Source organism: Salmo trutta, chromosome 29 (assembly GCF_901001165.1).
Source record: "Salmo trutta chromosome 29, fSalTru1.1, whole genome shotgun sequence".
In the NCBI taxonomy this organism is placed as follows: Eukaryota; Metazoa; Chordata; class Actinopteri; order Salmoniformes; family Salmonidae; genus Salmo; species Salmo trutta.
In genome coordinates this window covers 36,908,620-36,930,842 of record NC_042985.1, presented here as the reverse complement: position 1 = coordinate 36,930,842, position 22,223 = coordinate 36,908,620, and the positions used below count along the sequence as shown (strand labels likewise).

The 22,223-nt window shown below is 41.3% G+C and overlaps 1 protein-coding gene across 2 annotated transcripts in view; it reads right to left on the bottom strand.

Moving 5' to 3' along the window:
• Window positions 1-22,223, bottom strand: part of LOC115167542 (leucine zipper protein 2) — a 176,259-nt gene that overhangs the window by 71,742 nt on the left and 82,294 nt on the right. The window contains exons 1-2 of one of the 2 annotated variants that reach the window (XM_029722074.1): window positions 388-546; window positions 55-172 (exon numbers count right to left, since the gene is read on the bottom strand). In XM_029722074.1, the coding sequence (XP_029577934.1) occupies window positions 55-172; window positions 388-443 (174 nt within the window). In that variant the 5' untranslated portion in view covers window positions 444-546. Of the gene's footprint in view, window positions 1-54; window positions 173-387; window positions 547-22,223 lie in introns of those variants that run through there. The other variant, XM_029722073.1, reaches the window with a different exon arrangement.

Below are 22,223 nucleotides of genomic sequence, written 5' to 3'. Positions count from 1 at the left end.
CTTTCTTTAACATCCCACTGTAATCGGTCAGAAAAGAAACAGTGGGGCTCTAACCTGAAGGTTGCCTTTTATGCTGTCCAGTTCCTTTGTAGTCTTGGAGAGTTGACGCAGGATGCCAGTCCGCTCTGTGAAGACCTCCTTCAGCTTCTGCTCCAGCCCCTCATAGCCTTGTCTGTCAAGGGAGAGAAGAGAGAGAGATGTCACTACTTTATGTCTGCCGCCTGAGAGAATCCCTCTTTATTGGCACCCTTGGGAGTAGGAGACAGTGTTAAAGCGGATTAAAAGTGTTGTGTCATTAGAGCAAAAGGGTAAAGAAGTACAGACACACTAATATCTACTCAATGCTCAGTCCTTGGTTTCGAGATAAAAAAAAAGCACTTCAATCACCTTTGGGAAAGTGTTTTACTCCAATGTGTCATTTGACCAGAGGTCCGCCTCTGCATTTCTATTAAGTACAAATAATCCAACTGTCAAAAAGACTGAAATATCCACAGCACCCATTTGTCAAATGCCTTTTCTATATCTTTATATACTAAACTTTTGAAATGTAAATGAGCACAATGACCTTGCCAAGAGGCAAACATTACTTTTCGTGCAAATGTGCATCAAAATTTGGTCATTACAGTCTTGTCTGAGAACTCTGAATGAATTCATTCCATATGATGCAAACCGGGAACATTCCAGAACATTAGCTAAAATTCCCATTAAGTTATAGTTATGGTTTTATCTAACATTAGGATAATAGCATCCCCAAAACACTCAAATAATGTTTTGGAAATTAAAAAAATTCCAGAAAAAAATATCTATCTATCTATATAACAGCCACCATAGAACATTCTGGGAAAGTTCTGGGAACTTTCACATAACCAATTTTGGTTTGCTGGGTATACTGATAAAAGATTCCATTCGACTTTGTCCATACCCTTTATGTACTATTTTAGGGGTTTGCGTCTCTTATCTTACTAGCTTACCTATTGATAAAACAGACATGTGGCTCTTGAAAGACAAGCATACACATCAGCCAAGTGAAGTAGAGTTAGGGGACCCAGTGGTTGGAGGAGTAGGGAATAGAGAGTGAAAGCTCAGGAGTGGCAAATAAAGAGCTGAAGAAGAAACTGACAGCTCTGGCCTTTTGGGGATACGGTTAGCCATGTGAGCTCTTCCTCTCTCTCTTCATCTCTCGCTCTCTCTCTCTCTTTCTCTCTCCCGCTCTCTCTCATCTGTGGTCATAGATAAAGACATTGCAGCTTGCCTACATCTTCCCTAGTGCCAACTGCCGATATCAAATTGAAAATCTATTTTCATTGAACGCAACACCCTCATTTACAAACAAAAATAAATGAATGAATCTTTTGGAAACTTCCGCAAGATCAAGCTGGTCAGCTAGTGGTTTTCAACGCAACCGGTCGTCAATTTTATATCGACATGCTGTGCATCATTGATTGCTTTCAACCCCCCAGAATGTAATCATTATTTGCAAATGCTGTATGTTACAAAAACATTAAATATTTCACTTTAACCACTCCCCTAATTTGACATTAATTTAAGGTGGTAAATAGACAATAAAAGCTATATCTCTACAAGTCACAAGAACATCAAGGGCCCTCTACAATCAAAACCAAGAACCAGGAAGTGTAGGGGAAAAACAACATCCTTCCAACACCACAGAAATGCCTGTAAGACAAACACCCAAATGGCATTGCTTTGTCTTACGCTAGAAGCTCCAGAGGAAAGAGTAGAGCCCCAAGTGCAAGACAATGTTACTTAACATCTGGAGAAAAACAACAACCCGCCACGCAGCTTAATGAGCTTTACTGTAAACCCCTCTGAGAGTGAATTTTGGGGACCAGGTGTGGAAAAATAAATATACTGTGTCATTTCTTTGTGCTTTTGAATGCAACACTGCTGCCCACCATATTCGGCTGAATCTGGGAGGGCTCCCCACCCGTTCGACCTGGGGCCTTGTTCCAAAAGTCTCATGCACCTCATGTCACAAATCCCATCACCGGATCAAGCACAATAACACATAAATCAGTAATAGAAAAGCAGCACCTAAGAAATAAAGAAATAACATGCTGTAATGCATCCTGCACATGAGTTGCCACCGTATGGCATCTGTGAAATCTATCGCAGGCTCACGCAACAGAGAGAGATGGGGAAATCACTCCCTGTCTGCCAGCTTATTCATTACCCAATGGAATTGGCCCATCCGTGGGAGTGAAATGAATAAGACTCGTAATTTGAGGCCCACAGAAACAGAACTAGCTATATCACATGAAGAGTCACAGATAACGGTAAAAAAAAACGTTGCGCGTGGTCCGACGTAAATTGTTAACTACTGCCAAAAATGGAGGCAGATTCATAATTATGTCATGACCTTTCCCCGGCACCAGCGTCCTGGCAACCTCGCGGTTTCACGGATCCGTTGGACGAGAGAAAAGTGTGCTAATGAGAATCGGGTTGTCTGACAAACAGTCTTATGATCAGATACGAGGCCGCTGTCCTCAGAATTCTGCTGCCAGTGATCACATAATGAAATCTTTTTTAGTTGGGCCAGTAAAACACGACCGGCTCGAAATAATGAAAAGCGCCACACGCAACAACAAAAAAATGAAGATGAGCTTTCTCCTATATGAAGAGCATCATCATTTATTGGGGGATCCTGCGTTAACTTCTTGCGGACAAACATTTCTCTAGCCTTGAAATCACAGCAAGTTTCTGAGTTATATGAGGTTGACCCTGCCACGTAAAAGAGAAGTGCTGAGCCGTGGGCCTGGAGAGGGAAAAGTGCTGAGGTCTACAATCAACAGCAAAACAACAGCTCAATAAGGGGAAGGAAGCAAGGCCGTGCCGCTTTCCCTCTCTACCTAGAGAACAGCTGCAGAAGCAGCTTGGTCTTCAGTTCAGTTGACAGGGCTGGCCTGTAACCGCTCTATCGTAGCACCGGTTAACAGCTATTGACCCGGGCCTTTTTTTAATAACGGCTAATAGCTTATGAGATCATTCAGGCTCTCTGGGCGACGCCACAGCAGTCAAAATGTGGAAATGATGTGAAGGAGGTGATGGAGTGAAGCCTTCTGCGAGTGTACATAAAAACAGTATGTAGGCCGGTCTCGCTTATACACACTGGTGTTAGTAAAATCAAGAATGTGCACGCTTGTTGCGGGCACAGTTTTCAGTTGCAATTCATACATGTGGCTATGTCCTACTAGAGGGATTAAAGGAGAACCAAAAATAAGTGTAGCTTATTTGATGGGGATACTTCCATCCAGCTACCGTGCGTTGTAGATTGTTGACAAAAAAAAAGACAATTAAGTACATCCCTTTTAATCCAACTTTGTAACACAATAAAATTTGAAGAACTACTTTTGCAAGACACTGTACTGTAGCTGGCAATGTTTCATACTAATCAATGACCTATTCACGATTCATAAATCTTTGTTTTAACATAAACAAGGTATTCATTGATATTAATGGATGTACTTGAAAGGATCCTACTCACACCAGTTGTAAGGATGTATGATAATACAAGGGATATGAATAATAAGGAATTCCCATGGTGGCCCATGTGAGGACAATCCGTAGATAGTATATAAACACAAAACTACACTGAGTGTACAAAACATTAGGAACATCTTCCTAATATTGAGTTGCACCCCCTTTTGCCCTCAGAACAGCCTCAATTTGTCAGGGCGTGGACTCTACAAGGTGTCAAAAGCGTTCCACAGGGATGCTGGCACATGTTGACTCCAATGCTTCCCACAATTGGGTCAAGTTGGCTGGATGTCCTTTGGGTGGTAGACTATTCTTGATACACATGGGAAACTGTTGAACATGAATAACCCAGCAGCATTGCAGTTCTAGACACACTCAAACCGGTGCGCCTGGCACCTACTACCATACCCCGTTCAAAGGCACTTAAATCTTTTGTTTTACCAATTCACCCTCTGAATGGCACACATACACAATCCAAGTCTCAATTGTCTGAAGCATTAGAAATACTTCTTTAAACTGTCTCCTCCCTTTCATCTACACTGATTGAAGTGGCTGATTGAAGTGGATTTAACAAGTGACATCCATAAGGGGATCATAGCTTTCACATGGCTTCACATGGTCAGTCTATGTCAGGGAAAGAGCAGGTATTCCTAATGTTTGGTAAACTCAGTCTTACTGATCATAGACTACTTTCGCATTGTTTCTTAGTAAATATATTTAGAAATGCCTTCATTATGATTTATTAAGCATTGCCCGGTAGCTGGATGGAAGTATCCCCATCAGATAACCCATATTTAAGAACGCACTTTGAAACCAATATTGTGTGGCAAATAAACTGAAGGGGAACATATTTTACGACGAACAAGCTACAAAACCAACAGCAGAAGTTATTTGTAAGTGCTAGCATTTAACCCGTCAAGTATAGAAGGAGTTTATTTGCTGTCATGCAGATTATGAGGAGACAGCGGTTTATGTAGTGCCTCCAAGTTCAGCCTGGATTAATTGTGTCATTAAGGGGGTGCAAATAAATAGTTGTAATAAGGGGGACTGCCCAAGGCTTGTCGAAAAATTCATTTATTTCTCTACCCAAGCGTGACTACCACCCAACACCTGTGACAAAATCAATCCGTCATGTTTACTGACTCTTGTCTTGTATAAACATAGCAGACAGCACGGAATATTAATTGCGTTGTCAGGCTATTTGGCACAAAATCTTCTTTAATTGTTTGGTTTGACGGACATGGTAAAACAATGGGTTCAGAAGAAGCTAATTTGGCATCAGATGTTGGTAAGACAACACCTAAGAATGGTGGACACAGCGTGACGCAGTCCAAAAGCGTAATATATCCCTGAAAAATGATAGCTTGCTCATATTTGAAAGTATATTGATCCATGGCATATTCAGTGACAGTATCCAATGCCAGCTAACCGAGTTGTTTGATATGAAATAAAATATCCAATTGAATCTCCCTCCAAGGTCTTGCATGAGATGAATGTTCTCCATTTCATATTGATTTGATTAACTTTGTGATTTATATCTGAAATTAAAGAGTGGGGGGTTCCGAGACTAAACGAGACACTAAAATGTAAATGTGCATGCTTATGAAGAAAAAAACAAATCAGCTTTTTTAATTGATGAAAATGATTTAGGAACTTTTAAAGTGGTGTGTTATTTTATGTGTGTGCGTTTTAGTAATGCGATCCGCTACCCAATTTCTTTGTCAGTGACCTACTATGAACGGGCCTGAAAACGTTTGATTAATTGATTAACGAATTGACTGATACATTTTTCACAGATACAGTCTTCAACAGTATTCTGATGATATTCCGTAATTAAAATGTTATTAGCTGTTCCAAGAAATATGTTGAAAATGTTCAACTATCTTTACCAGGTAGAAATAAGCACATTTTACTTGCATTTGTGTTAACATTGCTGACTTGTTTTTAGAGCAGAGAATGAAATATTTGACCTTTCATTGGGAATGACAAGATTGTAGTGTCAGTTCCATTGGTTGACATGCCATGGTCTGCGGCCCCCATACAACTGTGACAAGACTAAACGAAACTTGAGCTAGATGGAGTATTCTATTGAGTGAGTCCTAGATGACCTAGTTAAAAAAAAAAATCTTATTTTCCCTTCAAGAGGCCACCCAAATAAGTTCCCTGAGGTAATTCTGTGTGTCTGTGTCTGTGAGTATGTGTGTAAAATCCAGGCTGTATCACATCTGGCCGTGATTGGGAGTCCCATAGGGCGGCGCACAATTGGCCCAGCGTCGTCCGGGTTTGGCCGGAGTAGGCCGTCATTGTAAATAAGAATTTGTTCTAAACTGACTTGCCATGTAAAATAAAGGTTACATTAAAAAAAAATTAAATCCCCTGACTGAACTGACTTGGCCCGCATCTTTGATGATCAACCGGACCAAATGATCTTAGGGTGGATCTTTGGGGACCAGCACGACCCAAAAATGGCCCCTGATTATCCATGTGTAGGATAAAGATGCATTGCAGATATATGAGACCATTTTCAGTGCCACCCAACCCAAGCTGGTGCATACCAACTGATACAATGGACTTTATTGTGGAGAAGATTTACAATACGCTGAGCAAGGAAGTGAAAGCCCCATATTATCTGAAGTGAACAGGAATCTCTCGCCATATGCTTCTTCTTTCACGCAGCAAGGCCAGCTAATTCGTTCATCACTTAAATTGCCTAATATTCTACAGTGTTCAAATTTGAAGACATTGAAATAGAAATACTTAGCATAATAAATTAATAATTCAATAATTTATTGCAGGCATTTTCATGCATAAATGTATGCCAATTACTTCCCTTGATGTTAAACACTCCATCATTCTGTTATTCCCTATGTGAAGACAGTATTATTTTGGGGGTATTAATTTACATACTGTATATGAATAACACAATAGTTATAAATGGATGTAATGACATTTAAAGGACAATTCCACCCCAAAACGATCTTTTGGTATTTGTTTCATTAGTCCATTGTTGATATAGTCCCAAAATGTTTTGCATGTCAGCAATCACGTTTTCAAGATATGTAACTTTCAATATACAGAAATACAGCCAGCAATGTCTCAAGCTAGAATTTTGCTCGGACTGTCTGGGTTTGGTCTGAGTGGGGAGGGGAAAACTAAAAACTATCTGTTATTGGCAGAGAGGTTTGAAACTCTCTTTCTTATTGGTCTATTAACTATTTTACTGCCTGGTGATGGCACCAGGCAGGCCAAAACTCCATCCCACCAAAAGAGCAGCCTTTTCAAAACAGCTTTTACACTAAAATTGCATTATCATAATATTTACAATCTCACAATATTATTCCAACCTCATGGTGTGGATGGATGTGGCTGTTTCACCATTAAGGATTCCAGGTTTAAGCCTATCTTAAGGTAAACCAAATGTACTTGCTTGGAGGTGAGAGCTTGTCAGCATTCCGTCTGCTCTCCCCTCTGTCATGCCCACTCTGAATCGTTTTCACAGTAGACGTTCAACATGAAACCATCCTCCCAGCTGTGGCCACGTCTCAAAACGGCATGCTTTATTTAATAACACTTGGCCCGAGCCGTCTAGACGTGCAGCCTGCATTAAAGTGTGATCCGGCGAAGGGGGGGGAAAAAACCCTAGGAGGTATCGCTTTTTCTGGCAAATTTAATATCCAAACTGTATTTGTGCGCACCATATCACTTCTGTGCCTTTAATAAATACGCCCTAGAACACAAAGAGACAAGGAGCGCCTTGCTCCTTCCCGCCTGATTTACAGACGAGTTGTGACTCACTCTCCCTTCCTGTCATAGCATGCAGAAGCTCTCGACTGGGGCCTATTTTACAACGAGGGTGTTAAAAAGATATCCCTAGATTTGACCAAGGTTGCCAGCTCCAATTAAATCTTTGATATGGAGTGTTTTGAATGCAGCGCCCACCAACATCCAGTTCCTGTAATGGTTTGTGTTGTGAACCCCTGTGCAATTCGTGTGTTCCAATCAAGCTGAATGCCTTTACTCTTCTCTTTGAAAGGCACACCTGCCAAACATCAAAAGCTACAAAGTATCTCTCTATTGAGGCTATAGATAATACACTTCCATTGTGTGGGAGAGAGAGAGAACACCACCTTTTCAGTCAAAGAAAATGTGGGTTGCTGAAAAGGCAGTACACACCTACAAACCAGGCAGAAATGTGTAGGACGAAAAAGTCATAGTGTGAGTGACATTCAGCCCCGTTTAAAAAAAGAATTCAACATAACATCTTATATTCAGTTGAAATCCACTGATATTGTTTACTCTTATTCATTTAGAATGCTGTTACGGCCTTGTAAAACATGCGCCATGTAGAATAGACTGTGGTATGATTCTTATATACTCTTTTAAATGGTTGTATCATATCAATATCTCTCAGTGTGCCAATGTAGAAAGGAAGCAAACAACAAACAAACGCATATGGACATGCGAGGCTTGCCAGAGCAAGAGTAAATATTTGACTTTGCATGCCTTTCGAGTTAAAGCTCACATCTTTCACTCCTACTGATGGAAAAAAATGTTCCTGCTGTCGCAGAATGAAGATAAGTGTGTCCATGAACCCAGATACACAATGGAAAACGGCATAATATGAAATGCGTTATTTGAGAATGGTGGACTGAATGATGGAATGAGTCAAGTCCTAACGTGATTCACTAAACGGGTTGAATAGAGCACTATAACAGAGCATCAGTGTAATAGGCTGTAGTGGTAAGATGGGATAAAAAGGGGATGATGCGAGCAACCAAAGCTCAGACCACATGAGAATTTTTCGGTTAGTAAATAAGTAAAGACTGTATAATCGCCTTAGACACACACCACAATGAGCAGACGTGTTTGGAAGCAGCACTACATCTAGAGAAAGAAAAAAATTCCCCTCCCATGAATTCTGTTTCATTGCAGAGAGAGTGGAATAGCCAGGAAAAATACAATGCATTGTGTTCCTGTCTAATCACATGTAAGTGTGGAATAATGACCGATCAAAGATGTGTTTTGAGACCTACTACATTGCACTGGGGTTTTACAGAATCACTGATCTACAAATCACAATTCTGCGCCTCACCTTACTCAAACTGATCCCCTCAAGCACGCCGGTTATCTTTGGCAGTGGTTCTCAAACATCTCCTCGGGGACCCGCAGCCATTCCATGTATTTGATCTATTCTATATTTTCGACTTGTCAACTAATCATCAAGCCTTTGACTAGGTCAATCAGGTGAGCTAGTTCAGGGCTACAACAACACTGTGAAATGTCTGGGGGTCCCCGAGGACACGTTTGAAAAACAATGATCTATGGGAGCTTTAGTGGCTCTGTGGGTCCGATTCCCCCTTCTGACAAATAAGCGAAGGAAAAAGTGAAGTTGGCAATAGGCAAGCACATGCACCTGATTCACATCAAGGGCAATCAGTGAAGCTTCTGCCCCACTTACAAGTGTAATTCTGAGAGAGAGAGAGAGAGAGAAGAGAAGAGAGAAAAAAGAGAGAGAAAGAAAGAGAAAGAAAGAAAGAGAAAGAAAGAGAGAAAGAAAGAGAGAGAGAGAAAGAGAAAGAGAAAGAGAGAGAGAGAGAGAGAGGGGGATTTGGATTTGGAATTGGATGACGGATGTGACTTGATTACTGGTTAACTACCCTGCTGGTGCTCCATTCAGTTTTGGATGAGGAATCCTCTGGCGGTGGGATGATCAATTTAGAGTAGGCAAGACCCTGTTTGATTCCATTGTTTGGGCACAGGCAAGCTGTCAGTCGGGCCTGTCTCTGGAAGCGCTTTGAGTTTGTTTTCTGTCTCTTATTTGCTACAGTGATTTGCCACTTCACCAACTCCTCAATAAAATCCCCAATCAGGCTTTTCATTAAATTTGTTTGTGTTCTACTGGTCTACTGTGTAGAATACCATAGCAAGGTTAGATGTCTCTTCTCCACACTATCTTGTTACAGGGTTAGATGTCTCTTCTCCACACTATCTTGTTACAAGGTTAGATGTCTCTTCTCCACACTATCTTGTTACAAGGTTAGATGTCTCTTCTCCACACAACTTGTTACAGGGTTAGATGTCTCTTCTCCACACTATCTTGTTACAAGGTTAGATGTCTCTTCTCCACACTATCTTGTTACAGGGTTAGATGTCTCTTCTCCACACTATCTTGTTACAAGGTTAGATGTTTCTTCTCCACACTATCTTGTTACAGGGTTAGATGTCTCTTCTCCACACTATCTTGTTACAAGGTTAGATGTCTCTTCTCCACACTATCTTGTTACAGGGTTAGATGTCTCTTCTCCACACTATCTTGTTACAAGGTTAGATGTCTCTTCTCCACACTATCTTGTTACAAGGTTAGATGTCTCTTCTCCACACTATCTTGTTACAAGGTTAGATGTCTCTTCTCCACACTATCTTGGCAGAGTTGCAAAGTCAAGCATGCAATATGGGGCTTTCCACAAATCTCAGCTTAACTAAGAGGAAATGCTCAGGATGATTGACACACTGAAATGAAACTCTTGACAGGTTTGAAATTGACATTCATACATCAACAAAAAATGTGAAATATGAAAATCAGGGAGTAGTGAGCTGCGACGAGACACTATACATTACTGTTATGAAGAGAATGAGGTTATATTACATTGATATGTGATAAAAATTGCTGTTCAGCAGTGACCCAACCCCTCAAACAAACCACATCTTTAATACCTGCCCTACTCATGTTTTTCTTACAACTTCAAATATTCCAAGAGATTGCTATTTTACATGCTCAGAATACAGCATATTCTGCCACCAGTTTTTAAGCAGCTGTGTGACTGTTGTGTAGTTTCTCTTTTACATTGCATGGAATGTGACCTAACAGGAATTAAAGCCAAAAACAACAATAGATACAGTACCAGTCAAAAGTCTGGCCACACCAATTAATTCAAGGGTTTTTCTTTATTTTTACTATTTTCTACATTGTAGAATAACAGTGAAGACATCAAAGCTAAATTCAGCAAAAAAATAAACTCACTGTCAACTGCCTTTATTTTCAGCAAACTTAACGTGTAAATATTTGTATGAACATAACAAGATTCAACAACTGAGACATAAACTGAACAAGTTCCACAGACATGTGACTAACAGAAATTGAATAATGTGTCCCTGAACAAAGCGGGGGTCAAAATCAAAAGTAACAGTCAGTATCTGGTGTGGCCACCAGCTGCATTAAGTACTGCAGTGCATCTCCTCCTCATGGACTGCACCAGATTTGCCAGTTCTTGCTGTGAGATGTTACCACACTCTTCCACCAAGGCACCTGCAAGTTCCCGGATATTTCTGGGGGGAATGGCCCTAGCCCTCACCCTCCGATCCAACAGGTCCAAGACGTACACAATGGGATTGAGATCTGGGCTCTTTGCTGGCCATGGAAGAACACTGACATTCCTGTCTTGCAGGAAATCACGCGAACGAGCAGTATGGCTGGTGGCATTGTCATGCTGGAGGGTCATGTCAGGATGAGCCTGCAGGAAGGGTACCACATGAGGGAAGAGGATGTCTTCCCTGTAACGTACAGCATTGAGATTGCCTGCAATGACAAGCTCAGTCCGATGATGCTGTGACACACCGCCCCAGACCATGACGGACCTTCCACCTCCAAAACGATCCCGCTCCAGAGTACAGGCCTCGGTGTAACGCTCATTCCTTTGACGATTAATGCGAATCTGACCATCACCCCGGTGAGACAAAACCGTGACTCGTCAGTGAAGAGCACTTTTTGCCAGTCCTGTCTGGTCCAGTGACGGTGGTTTGTGCCCATAGGCGACGTTGTTGCCAGTGATGTCTGGTGAGGACCTGCCTTACAACAGGCCTACAAGCCCTCAGTAGAGCCTCTCTCAGCCTATTGCGCACAGTCTGAGCACTGATGGAGGGATTGTGCGTTCCTGGTGTAACTCGGGCAGTTGTTGTTGCCATCCTGTACCTGTCACGCAGGTGTGATGTTCGGATGTACCGATCCTGTGCAAGTGTTGTTACACATGGTATGCCACTGCGAGGACGATCAGCTGTCTGCCCTGTCTCCCTGTAGTGCTGTCTTAGGCGTCTCACAGTACGGATATGGCAATTTATTGCCCTGGCCACATCTGCAGTCCTCATGCCTCCTTGCAGCATGCCTAAGGCACGTTCACGCAGATGAGCAGGGACCCTGGGCATCTTTCTTTTGGTGTTTTTCAGAGTCAGTAGAAATGCCTCTTTAGTGTCCTAAGTTTTCATAACTGTGACCTTAATTGCCCACCGTCTGTAAGCTGTTTTTGTCTTAACGACTGTTCCATAGATGCATGTTCATTAATTGTTTATGGTTCATTGAACAAGCATGGGAAACAGTGTTTAAACTGTTTACAGGGTCCTGAAAAAGGGATGTTTCTTTTTTTGCTGAGTTTATGAAATAACATAAGGAATCATGTAGTAATCAAAATGTATGTCATATTTTAAATTCTTGAAAGTAGCCACCCTTTGACTTGATGACAGCTTTGCACACTCTTGACATTCTCTCAACCAGCTTCACCTGGAATGTTTTTCCAACAGTCTTGAAGGAGTTCCCACATATGTTGAGCACTTGTTGGCTGCTTTTCCTTCACTCTGCGGTCCAACTCATCCCAAACCATCGAAATTGGGTTTAGGTTGGGTGACTATGGAGGCCAGGTCATCTGACGCAGCACTCCATCACTGACCTTCTTGGTCAAATAGCCCTTACACAGCCTGGAGGTGTGTTGGGTCATAGTCCTGTTGAAAAACAATGATAGTCCCACTAAGCGCAAACCAGATGGGATGGCGTATCGCTGCAGAATGCTGTGTTAACCATGCTGGTTAAGTGTGTCTTGAATTCTAAATAAATCACTGACAATGTCACCAGCAAAGCACCCCCACACCATCACACCTCCTTTACCATGCTTCACGGGGGGAACCACACATGCGGAATTCATCTGTTCACCTACTCTGCTTCTCACAAAGACACAGCGGTTGGAACCAAAAATATCAAATTTGGACTCATCAGACCAGAGGACAGATTTCCACCAGTCTAATGTCCATTGCTCGTGTTCCTTGGCCCAAGCAAGTCTCTTCTTATTATTGGTGTCCTTTAGTAGTGGTTTCTTTGCAGTAATTCTACCATATAGGCCTGATTCACTTAGTCTCCTCTGAACAGTTGATGTTGAGATATGTCTGTTACTTGAACTCTGTGAAACATCTCTTTGGACTGCAATTTCTGAGGCTGGTAACCCTGATGAACTTATCCTCTGCAGCAGAGGTAACTCTGGGTCTTCTTTTCCTGTGGCGGTCCTCATGGGAGCCAGTTTCATCAAAGTGCTTGATGGCTTTTGCGAATGCACTAAAAGAAACTTTCAAAGTTCTTCACATTATCCGCATTGACTGACCTTCATGTCTTAAAGTTATGATGGACTGTCGTTTCCCTTTGCTTATTTGAGCTGTTCTTGCCATAATATGGACTTGGTCTTTTACCAAATAGGGCTATCTTCTGTATACCACCCCTACCTTGTCACAACACAACTGATTGGCTCAAACGCATTAAGAAGGAAATAAATCCCACAAATTAACTTTTAACAAGGCACACCTGTTAATTGAAACGCATTCCAGGTGACTACCTCATGAAGCTGGTTGAGAGAATGCCAAGAGTGTGCAAAGCTGTCATCAAGGCAAAGGGTGGCTACTTTGAATAATATCAAATATAAAATATATTTTGATTTGTTTAAAACTTTTCTGGTTACTACATGATTGCATATGTGTTTTTTCATAGTTCTGATGTCTTCACAACTGTTTTACAATGTAGAAAATAGTACAAATAAAGAAAAACCCTGCAATGAGTAGGTGTGTCCAAAATTTTGACTGGTCTTGTCCATTGATTAGTCTGGTCTGAGAATTTCGAGTTGAATACAGATGTTTTGGGCATCGATGTCAATTTCTGTCAGATAACTGTTTTTTTCTGTCATATATTGACATTTTCTTCAGGATTACGTCAATCCTAACCTCCAAAATCCTTTACTTCTCCCTAACCCCATCCTTTACCTCAACAACCACAAAGTTGAATTCATTATCATAAACCTTACAATGATGGAAATAAGATGAAATTGCAGGGTTTGATAAAATTGTCAAATATGGCATACTCAGTGCTTTCAAAACGTCAATATGAGACGTTGGTCTGTCCAAATACTTCACATTTATCTGACCTTCGCCCAAAATGTCTGAATGTAATGAAAAAGGTATCACACCAAAAAGCTATTTTATTTTTTCCCTCTATAGCCCATCAAAATCAGTTCAGCCTGGAACATTAAACAAACCAAAATTCAAAGATTCACAACATTCTTGTTAAATAATTCCAATTGCTTAATTTTGAACGGCATAGAACCTCTGACTACACTAGCACAGACCGTACCATGTCTAGACATGCAGTCTGACCGTACCATGTCTAGACATGCAGTCTGACATACATTTGATTCATTTATTGGCTGATGCGTTGCTTTTTGTTTCACAACATGGATTCCTTGTTAACATGAATCCAAACAGGTAACAGTGTAACAACACAGTCATTTTATTCTAAAATCTAGTTAATGGATTTAATAAGAACCTGGACAATAGGAAAAAGTCACATCCTATCTGCATGACATTTTTATAACAAAAGACACAAACATACTCTTCCAGCGCCGCAAAACATCAAGCCCCAGGCGTGTTTTGATTTTACACCACGCTGTAAACATCCTTAATTAAATAGATGAAGGAATCCATACACCCATAGAGTGGAAGTGCCCATTATGTTTTCAAAGTAAAGGAAAGAAATAACCCCTCAATTGAATTACAGTTCTACAAACTCCTTGCATCCTGAGAATCAACATTTATAAACAGTGGTATGCCAAGTGTAGAATTGCAAAAGCTTTCGATCTTGCTGAGAAACCTGGTTTTGATGTCTCTCATGTATAGCTGGTGTATTATCACAATAAAGAGAACCAACCATCTGGGAAGTTTACATTAGAGGAGATGTTTGCATTTGAGTGACTCACATTTTTTGTTTACTTTTGCTGTATGGGATTCATCTTGCCTTGGTGAGTCCTCCTTCTGGTGCAGCAGCAATGCAGCAGCAATGCAGCACCCACATTTTATTTACGCCAGATAGATACCAATAACAAGAGTCTTTGTTTCATTTCAAAGAGCATCGAAACATTCAGAATCAATCCAAATTAATTACACTCGGGCACCTGCATTGACAACTGCATGGGGTCCTGGCTGACGAGAGAGATGACAACGGGCAGCAATCTGACAGAAGCATCCAAGTCAAAAGAATGACCTCTCGATTTAGCTGTGCGAAGCAGGCTAAAATGTAGCTGTAGGTTGCTCCACACTCCCTCACAAAGCAATTTTCCAAGGACCAAATCCACATGCGCCCAGTCAAGCGTTCATGAAAACTGGCTAATGCGTTGTTACCTTGCGCCAACCTGGGCTAACCTGTTTTTGATAATGGCAAAATTAATTGGATTTCCACATCGAGTTAAAGAAAGGCATTACCATTGGGGGAGTAGGGTATTGACAGGGCTCAACATTGATGTTTGTTCTCTTGTCCGGGACAAGTAAAAAAAAATGTTTTGGGCCAAACAGAATATATATTTACTTTGATCAGAATTGGATCAGTGTCCTCTGGATGCAGAGTTTTGTGCACTGTTCTCCCAATTTATGCAGAGCGCATCGGAGTAGAATTGTATTGCATTAACAGGCACGGGAGGTCCTTTTCAATTACCTTCTGAGATCAAAGTGCAGAGCCATGTGAAGCCTTGTGTGCACATTTGCTGATATTCCTTGCTAGTTTGTGAATTGTTTGCCCAATTAAAGCACATTTTTGGTCAGCAAAAAGGGTTCGTACGGTCATGAAAATCCTGGAAAACTCATGTGTGAATCACATGCTTGTGTGCCAGTGCGTGTGGGCCTGAGGAGCGAGAGAGACATTGCAGCAGGAGGTAGCCTATAATAATGATAGACAACAGACAATTAGATTTCAAAACATACTGTGTTGCCTGGTTAGTTATCTCGGTAGTTAACTTTTAAGCTATTAGCATATACACTGAATACAAATATAAATGCAACACGTAACAATTTCAAAGATTTTACTGAGTTACAGTTCATATAAGGAAATCAGTAAATTGAAATAAATTCATTAGGCCCTAATTTATGGACTGTTGGTCACAGATACTTTCAAAATGTTAGGGGTGCGGATCAGAAAACCAGTCAGTATCTGGTGTGACTACCATTTGCTCAGTGCTTAATTTGTAAATTGGGAGGTGCCTGAACAAAAAGTGAGCGCGAGAGTGGAGTGACCTGGGGAGTTCTGAGGTACCGGAACGCATGAGGGGGGGGGGGGGGGGGGGGGGGGAAATCACCTTTATAATAAAGCATTACATGCATATCATCACATTTACGTAGTGGCATTAAGCAGTAGAGTAGAGGCACTTATAGGAGTTGCACACGTGGGGAAGCATTTTAGTAGCCTATGGTCTGGCAAAATTTTGGCCATTTCATGCAATTCTACATCATTTTAAATTAAAAAAAATTAAAACCGCACACATGATCGAAATGGCAGTCTACTTTGACACTGAGAATCTGAGATCAATAAAAACGGCCTTGTCTTGAGTCCATCAATGACCTAGGTCTAGATGTGTGGAAAAACGTATTGTAGGCTACAATATGAGGAGGAAATTATAGTCCTAAAAATGCTTTCCAGTTGCACTAACTCACCCAATGATGCGCAGCTCACTCGCTGGTGATGGCCAATGCGCTTGTGCCAAAAGCCTATCTCTCTCTCTCTCTCTCTTTTATAAAACAATATTTGGAAGTTGATCAAATATTTTGGTAGTCTACAGCCTAGTCTTCTCTTTTCAGCAGGAGCCATTTGCTTTCCAACCTGTGTTTTCCCTTGATTGCATTTTAAATATTGCGAAAGGCCTGTTTTGTCTGCAGCTCTTTTTTCACTGACAGATTTGCCACGCGTTCCCGACTGTAGGCTATTCCTTGTTATTAGGTTACAATCCACAGCTCTGTCATTAAATTATAAGCCTTCTCATGGCATAGTAGGCTATTCTGAATTATTTAATTTATTTCTGAACAGACAACAGTAATTCTCTAACTTTGGCAAATGTATTTCCATTTATCAGGGGTGCTGCAGTTCCTTCAGAACCCTTGGCGCGGCTATGATTCTACAAGTACATAAATGATGAAGCGCAACGCTGGAGAGATGAGAGTTGCAGGCTCATGTCTATCAGAGCAGAGAGGGGTCATAGGAAGTGAACCTCATTCTAATTATGTGAGACATACTGGCACAATTGTCACACAGCCACTTGTTGGTCTCAAACATAGGTTACAATGTTGCGCAAACCATAAACTTGGGCCGGCCCAACCCAAATCAACTCTTAGAATATTAGGCCCTGAGCTGAAAATCTACTTTTCACTTGACATTTTTTTGTGGGGAAAGGAAAATTAACTAAGAGGCAACTCGAATGAACTTCGATCGCTTTTATTATACATTAAATTTTATGCCAGGAGAGGTAGCGGATCCGACCAAATAGGTTCCGGAACAAAACAGTCCAAAACAGAGAGGTGCGGGATCCTGTTCCGGCAGGAACACTGGCCTCATGCAGCGTGACATATCTCCTTCGCGTAGAGTTAATCAGGCTGTTGATTGTGGCCTGTGGAATGTTGAACGGCACGACAATGGGCCTCAGGATCGCGTCACGGTATCTCTATGTATTCAAACTGCCATCGATAAAATGCAATTGTGTTCGTTGTCCGTAGCTTATGCCTGCCCATAACATAACCCCAGCGCCACCATGGGACACTCTGTTCACAACGTTGACATCAGCAAACCGCTCGCCCACATGACGCTACACATGCTGTCTGCCATCTGCCTGGTACAGTTGAGCATTTTCCCACTGAAGGCGTTTATGATGCCTGCAATCAAGTCAAGACCCTGGTGAGGACGACGAGCACGCAGATGAGCTTCCATGAGACGGTTTCTGATAGTCTGTGCAGAAATGATTTTGTTGTGCAAACAGTTCCATCAGCTGTCCGGGTAGCTGGTCTTAGACAATCCCACAGGTGAAGAAGCTGGGTGTGGAGGTCCTGGGCTGGCATGGTTAAAACTTGGTCTGCGGTTGTGAGGCCGGTTGGACGTACTGCCAAATTCTACTGAACGTTCAGTTCTCTGTCAACAGCTCTGGTGGACGTTCCTCCAGTCAGCATGCCAATTGCACACTCTCTCAAAACTTGAGACATCTGTGGATTTGTGTTGTGTGACAAAACTGCACATTTTAGAGTGGCCTTTTATCGTCCCCAGCACAAGGTGCATCTGTGTAATGATCATGCTGTTTAATCAGCTTTGTGATATGCCACACCTGTCAGGTGGAGGTGAGAAATAAATCTGACACTGTGGGAGAGTTGGGATTCCCCTCTATTCATCATTGACCATGTCATTCTGATATTTAAAATATTCTTAGAATAGCAAATAACTCACATGCTGTCAATAGATCTCCCGGAAACATCAACATTTTTAGCCATTCGAGGTTATGGATATTTTTAACTAGGCAAGCCAGTTAAGAACAAATACTTATTTACAATGACGGCTTACCAAAAGCGAAAAAGCCTCCTTCGGGGACAGGGGCTGGGATTAAAAATAAAAGTAAAAATAAATCAAATAAAAATATAGGACAAAATACACATCACGACAAGAGAGACAACACTACATAAAGAGAGACCTAAGACAACAACATAACATGGCAGCAACACATGACAACACAGCATGGTAGCAACACAACGTGACAACAACATTGTAGCAACACAACATGGCAGCATGGTAACATGGTACAAGCATTATTGGGCACAGACAACAGCACAAAGAGCAAGAAGATAGAGACAACAATACATCACGCAAAGCAGCCACAACTGTCAGTAAGAGTGTCCATGATCGAGTCTTTGAATTAAGAAATTGAGATAAAACTGTCCAGTTTGAGTGTCTGTTGCAACTCATTCCAGTCGCTATCTGCAGCGAACTGAAAAGAGGAGCGACCCAGGGATGTGTGTACTTTGGGGACTTTTAACAGAATGTGACTGGCAGAACGTGTGTTGTATGTGGAGGATGAGAGCCGCAGTAGATATCTCAGATAGGGAGGAGTGAGGCCTAAGAGGGTTTTATAAATAAGCATCAACCAGTGGGTCTTGCGACGGGTATACAGAGATGACCAGTTTACAGAGGAGTATAGAGTGCAGTGATGTGTCCTATAAGGAGCATTGGTGGCAAATCTGATGGCAGAATGGAAAGAACATCTATCCGCTTGAGAGCACCCATACCCGCTGATCTATAAATTACGTCTCTGTAATCTAGCATGGGTAGGATGGTCATCTGAATCAGGGTTAGTTTGGCAGCTGGGGTGAAAGAGGAGCGATTACGATAGAGGAAACCAAGTCTAGATTTAACTTTAGCCTGCAGCTTTGATACGTGCTGAGAGAAGGACAGTGTACGGTCTAGCCATACTCCCAAGTACTTGTATGAGATTACAACAGACAAGTTGTAATCGTTAATGTAAACAGTAAAAATTACAGGACCCTAATTCGACCCCTGCAGGACACCTTTCGTGCACATTTCCAGATATCATCAACAGTAATACAATCAATGCACGGCAGAGGACAGGGAGAGCTCTCCAGTGTCGATTTCTGACATTTGAATGTGCATTAGATGGCAACAAGATCATATTAAACAGTAATTTCATCAGGTAACATGAATACAAAGCTGGCGAGAGGTGGTTAGAATAGGATGGGAGGCCAAAAGTCCGTGTAACTAATAGAGATTCAGAGTCCCAAGTGTGGGAACAAACAGTCTGTCCCACAGTTGGGTAAACAAGAAAGTTCATAGTCAACAAAGCATTCAGGAATCATGACGCAAATAGCAATATAGCAAAATGCACAAGAAAAAAATATAGAACGACTTGGGGCTAGCCACTGTAAGTTCAGAGTCACTCACCACTCGCCAACAGTGCCTGTGTGCTGGAGGTGAGCGAAAGCTCGGGAGAGAGGGGGGAGTGTGATGGGGGTACCTGTACCAGACAGGGGGAGACAACCAGGGCAGACGGTGAACAGATCGCCAGGTGGAATCCAAGCAGCAGCGCAGCAAGCAAAGGGAGTAGGTGTCACACCCACTTGGGAGAAGCTTTTTTCTGGAGACAGATTTTTTTGTAGAAAATGTCAGTAGATGGTCTCTGAACAGCAGGAGGGCTTCAGGGCCTCTGGATTTGGATTTGGGCCTGCCATTTGTTGGGCTCAAAGGCTTCGACACCTCTCACTTCACACGTCAGTGCTAATTAAAGTTGAATCTGGTCTGTCTGGTCTGTCTCAGTTCCAGGTTGGATGGTAGCTTAGTAGTATTAATCCTTCCAGGCAATTTTGTCCAAAATTAGGTTGTAGGTTTGGAGTTTTTATCTGGAGTGAAGGTTATGCTGTGTAGGGTAACATCCTGCATATGTCCCTGCCAAAAAATCCAAGTTTCTCTAACTCCAAATCTATCTTTTTGTAAAAAACATGCTGAAAAATGTGAGAGCTCACATGCAGCTGTCTCTCTCTCTCCCTCTCCCTCTCAAACATGTCTTAGTTAGTTACCTTCCTTTGAAGTAGCCTAACTTAGACATTTGATCCCTGATTATTAAAATTTGATGAAGACATAAAAAGTATTTGGTTGTAATTGTAATGTTGCCATATTTTATAGGCTACTAAGGGTGACCAACCATCTGTCAAGAGAGCCTTAAAGTGGTTCCTTGCATCATACAATGATACAGACCATATTTTGTGACTTGAGCTTTCGGACAAGTAAAAAAATCAGTCCTACTTGTCCAAAGGACAAGTGGCTTAAAAAGTTAATGTCAAACCCTGATTAGGCATTAGTGTAGATTTACTGTTGAGTAATTAAGTCTTACATGAACTAAATTGCCTAAGCTATCTCATCAAACTCAAGCTTATTTACACGATTAACACTTGAATATTATATTATATTTTATTTGTATTTAACCTTTATTTTATCAGGGAGTCATACTGAGACCAAGGTCTCTTTTACAGATGAGCCCAGAATTACATAAATTACAGAAAATACACACATCAAAATATAAATACAAAAAATGCAAGCAGAAAGGAAAACACGGTCATAAAAAAAAAACACATTCATCAGTAATAAGGTCCTCAATCAGCTTTCTGAATTACCCTAGAGGGACCAAAACATCAAATTTAAGAACATTTTGAGGATTTTTCCACAAATAAGGTGTAAGAAAACTAAAAGCTGATTTAACTAACTGATTTGAGACCAAAGCAATTTCCAGAGTTAGCCATCCCTGTGACCGGGTGTGGTAATTTGTATCTATAAAGTTTAGTAATGATGTTAGGTACAGTGGGATTTTTAGTAAAATGTCTTTATAAATGAAAACATAGCAATGTATAAACCTATGTGATATCCAAGAGGGCACACCAACTTCCTGGTAGGGAATGGAATGATGTGTACTAAAATTGTCAGCTTTTGGCAGGTCAATGAAGAGGGCAGCACAATGTTGCCTTTTATCCCTACGGTTAACCACATCATTTATAACTAGGGATGCAGCAGAGATAGTGCTATGACCTGGTCTAAAACCCGACTGATGTACATTTAGAAAACATTTCAAAGATAACAAAGATCTTAGCTGAGAATTAACCAAGGATTCAAATATTTTAGCGAGGCAAGACATTTTAAAAATAGGCCGATAAATATTTAGGTCACAATGGTCACCACCTTTGTGAAGGGGGATTACATGGGCCGCCTTCCAAACTTTGGGGAGAGTACCAGATATAATAGTCAGTCAAATAAAAAGCTGAGATGATTAATGATAATTAAAAGCATAACTTATCCCATTCTTCTCAGTTATGATATCGGAGTCAGACAGAACTTTCTTAGGCAGGAGAGATATATTAATTTGTACAATTCAGTGCATTTACTGTTTTCAAAATGTATGAGGATCACCAGCAGAGTAAGCGATAGAGCTTAAAAAGTAGTTTGATTTAGCTTTCTTAATCGACATAGATCTCTGTACTTTGCTCCGTCCATCTTTCTCTCGATCCTGACTAGTCTCCCAGTCCCTGCCACTAAAAAACACCCCCACAGCATGATGCTGCCACCACCATACTTCACCGTAGGGATGGTGCCAGGTTTCTTATTTGTAATACATTTACTAAAATGTCTAAAAACCTGTATTCGATTTGTAATTAGGGGGTATTGTGTTTAGATTGAAGAGGAAAAAAATGTATGTAATCCTTTTTAGAACAAGGCTGTAGCGTAACAAAATGTGGAAAAGGGAAGGGGTCTGAATACTTTCCCGGATGCACTGTACACTTACATTGATAACCAATCCAAATTCAAATCCCCTAAAATGACCAACTCCGAGGACAGAAAAGGTGTTAATCCCTCAGATATAGCACCAAAAGCATCCATCATGGCTGCAGGGGGGGGGCGGTAAATCCCAGCAACAAATAAATGTGTATTCTGGTTTATGGACACATCTACAGTACAACCAGGAGCTAAAATGTATTGGGAACAGAAATATTTAAAGATTGGGACGCCATGAAAATAGATTTGACATACACTACCGTTCAAAAGTTTGGGGTCACTTAGAAATGTTCTTCTT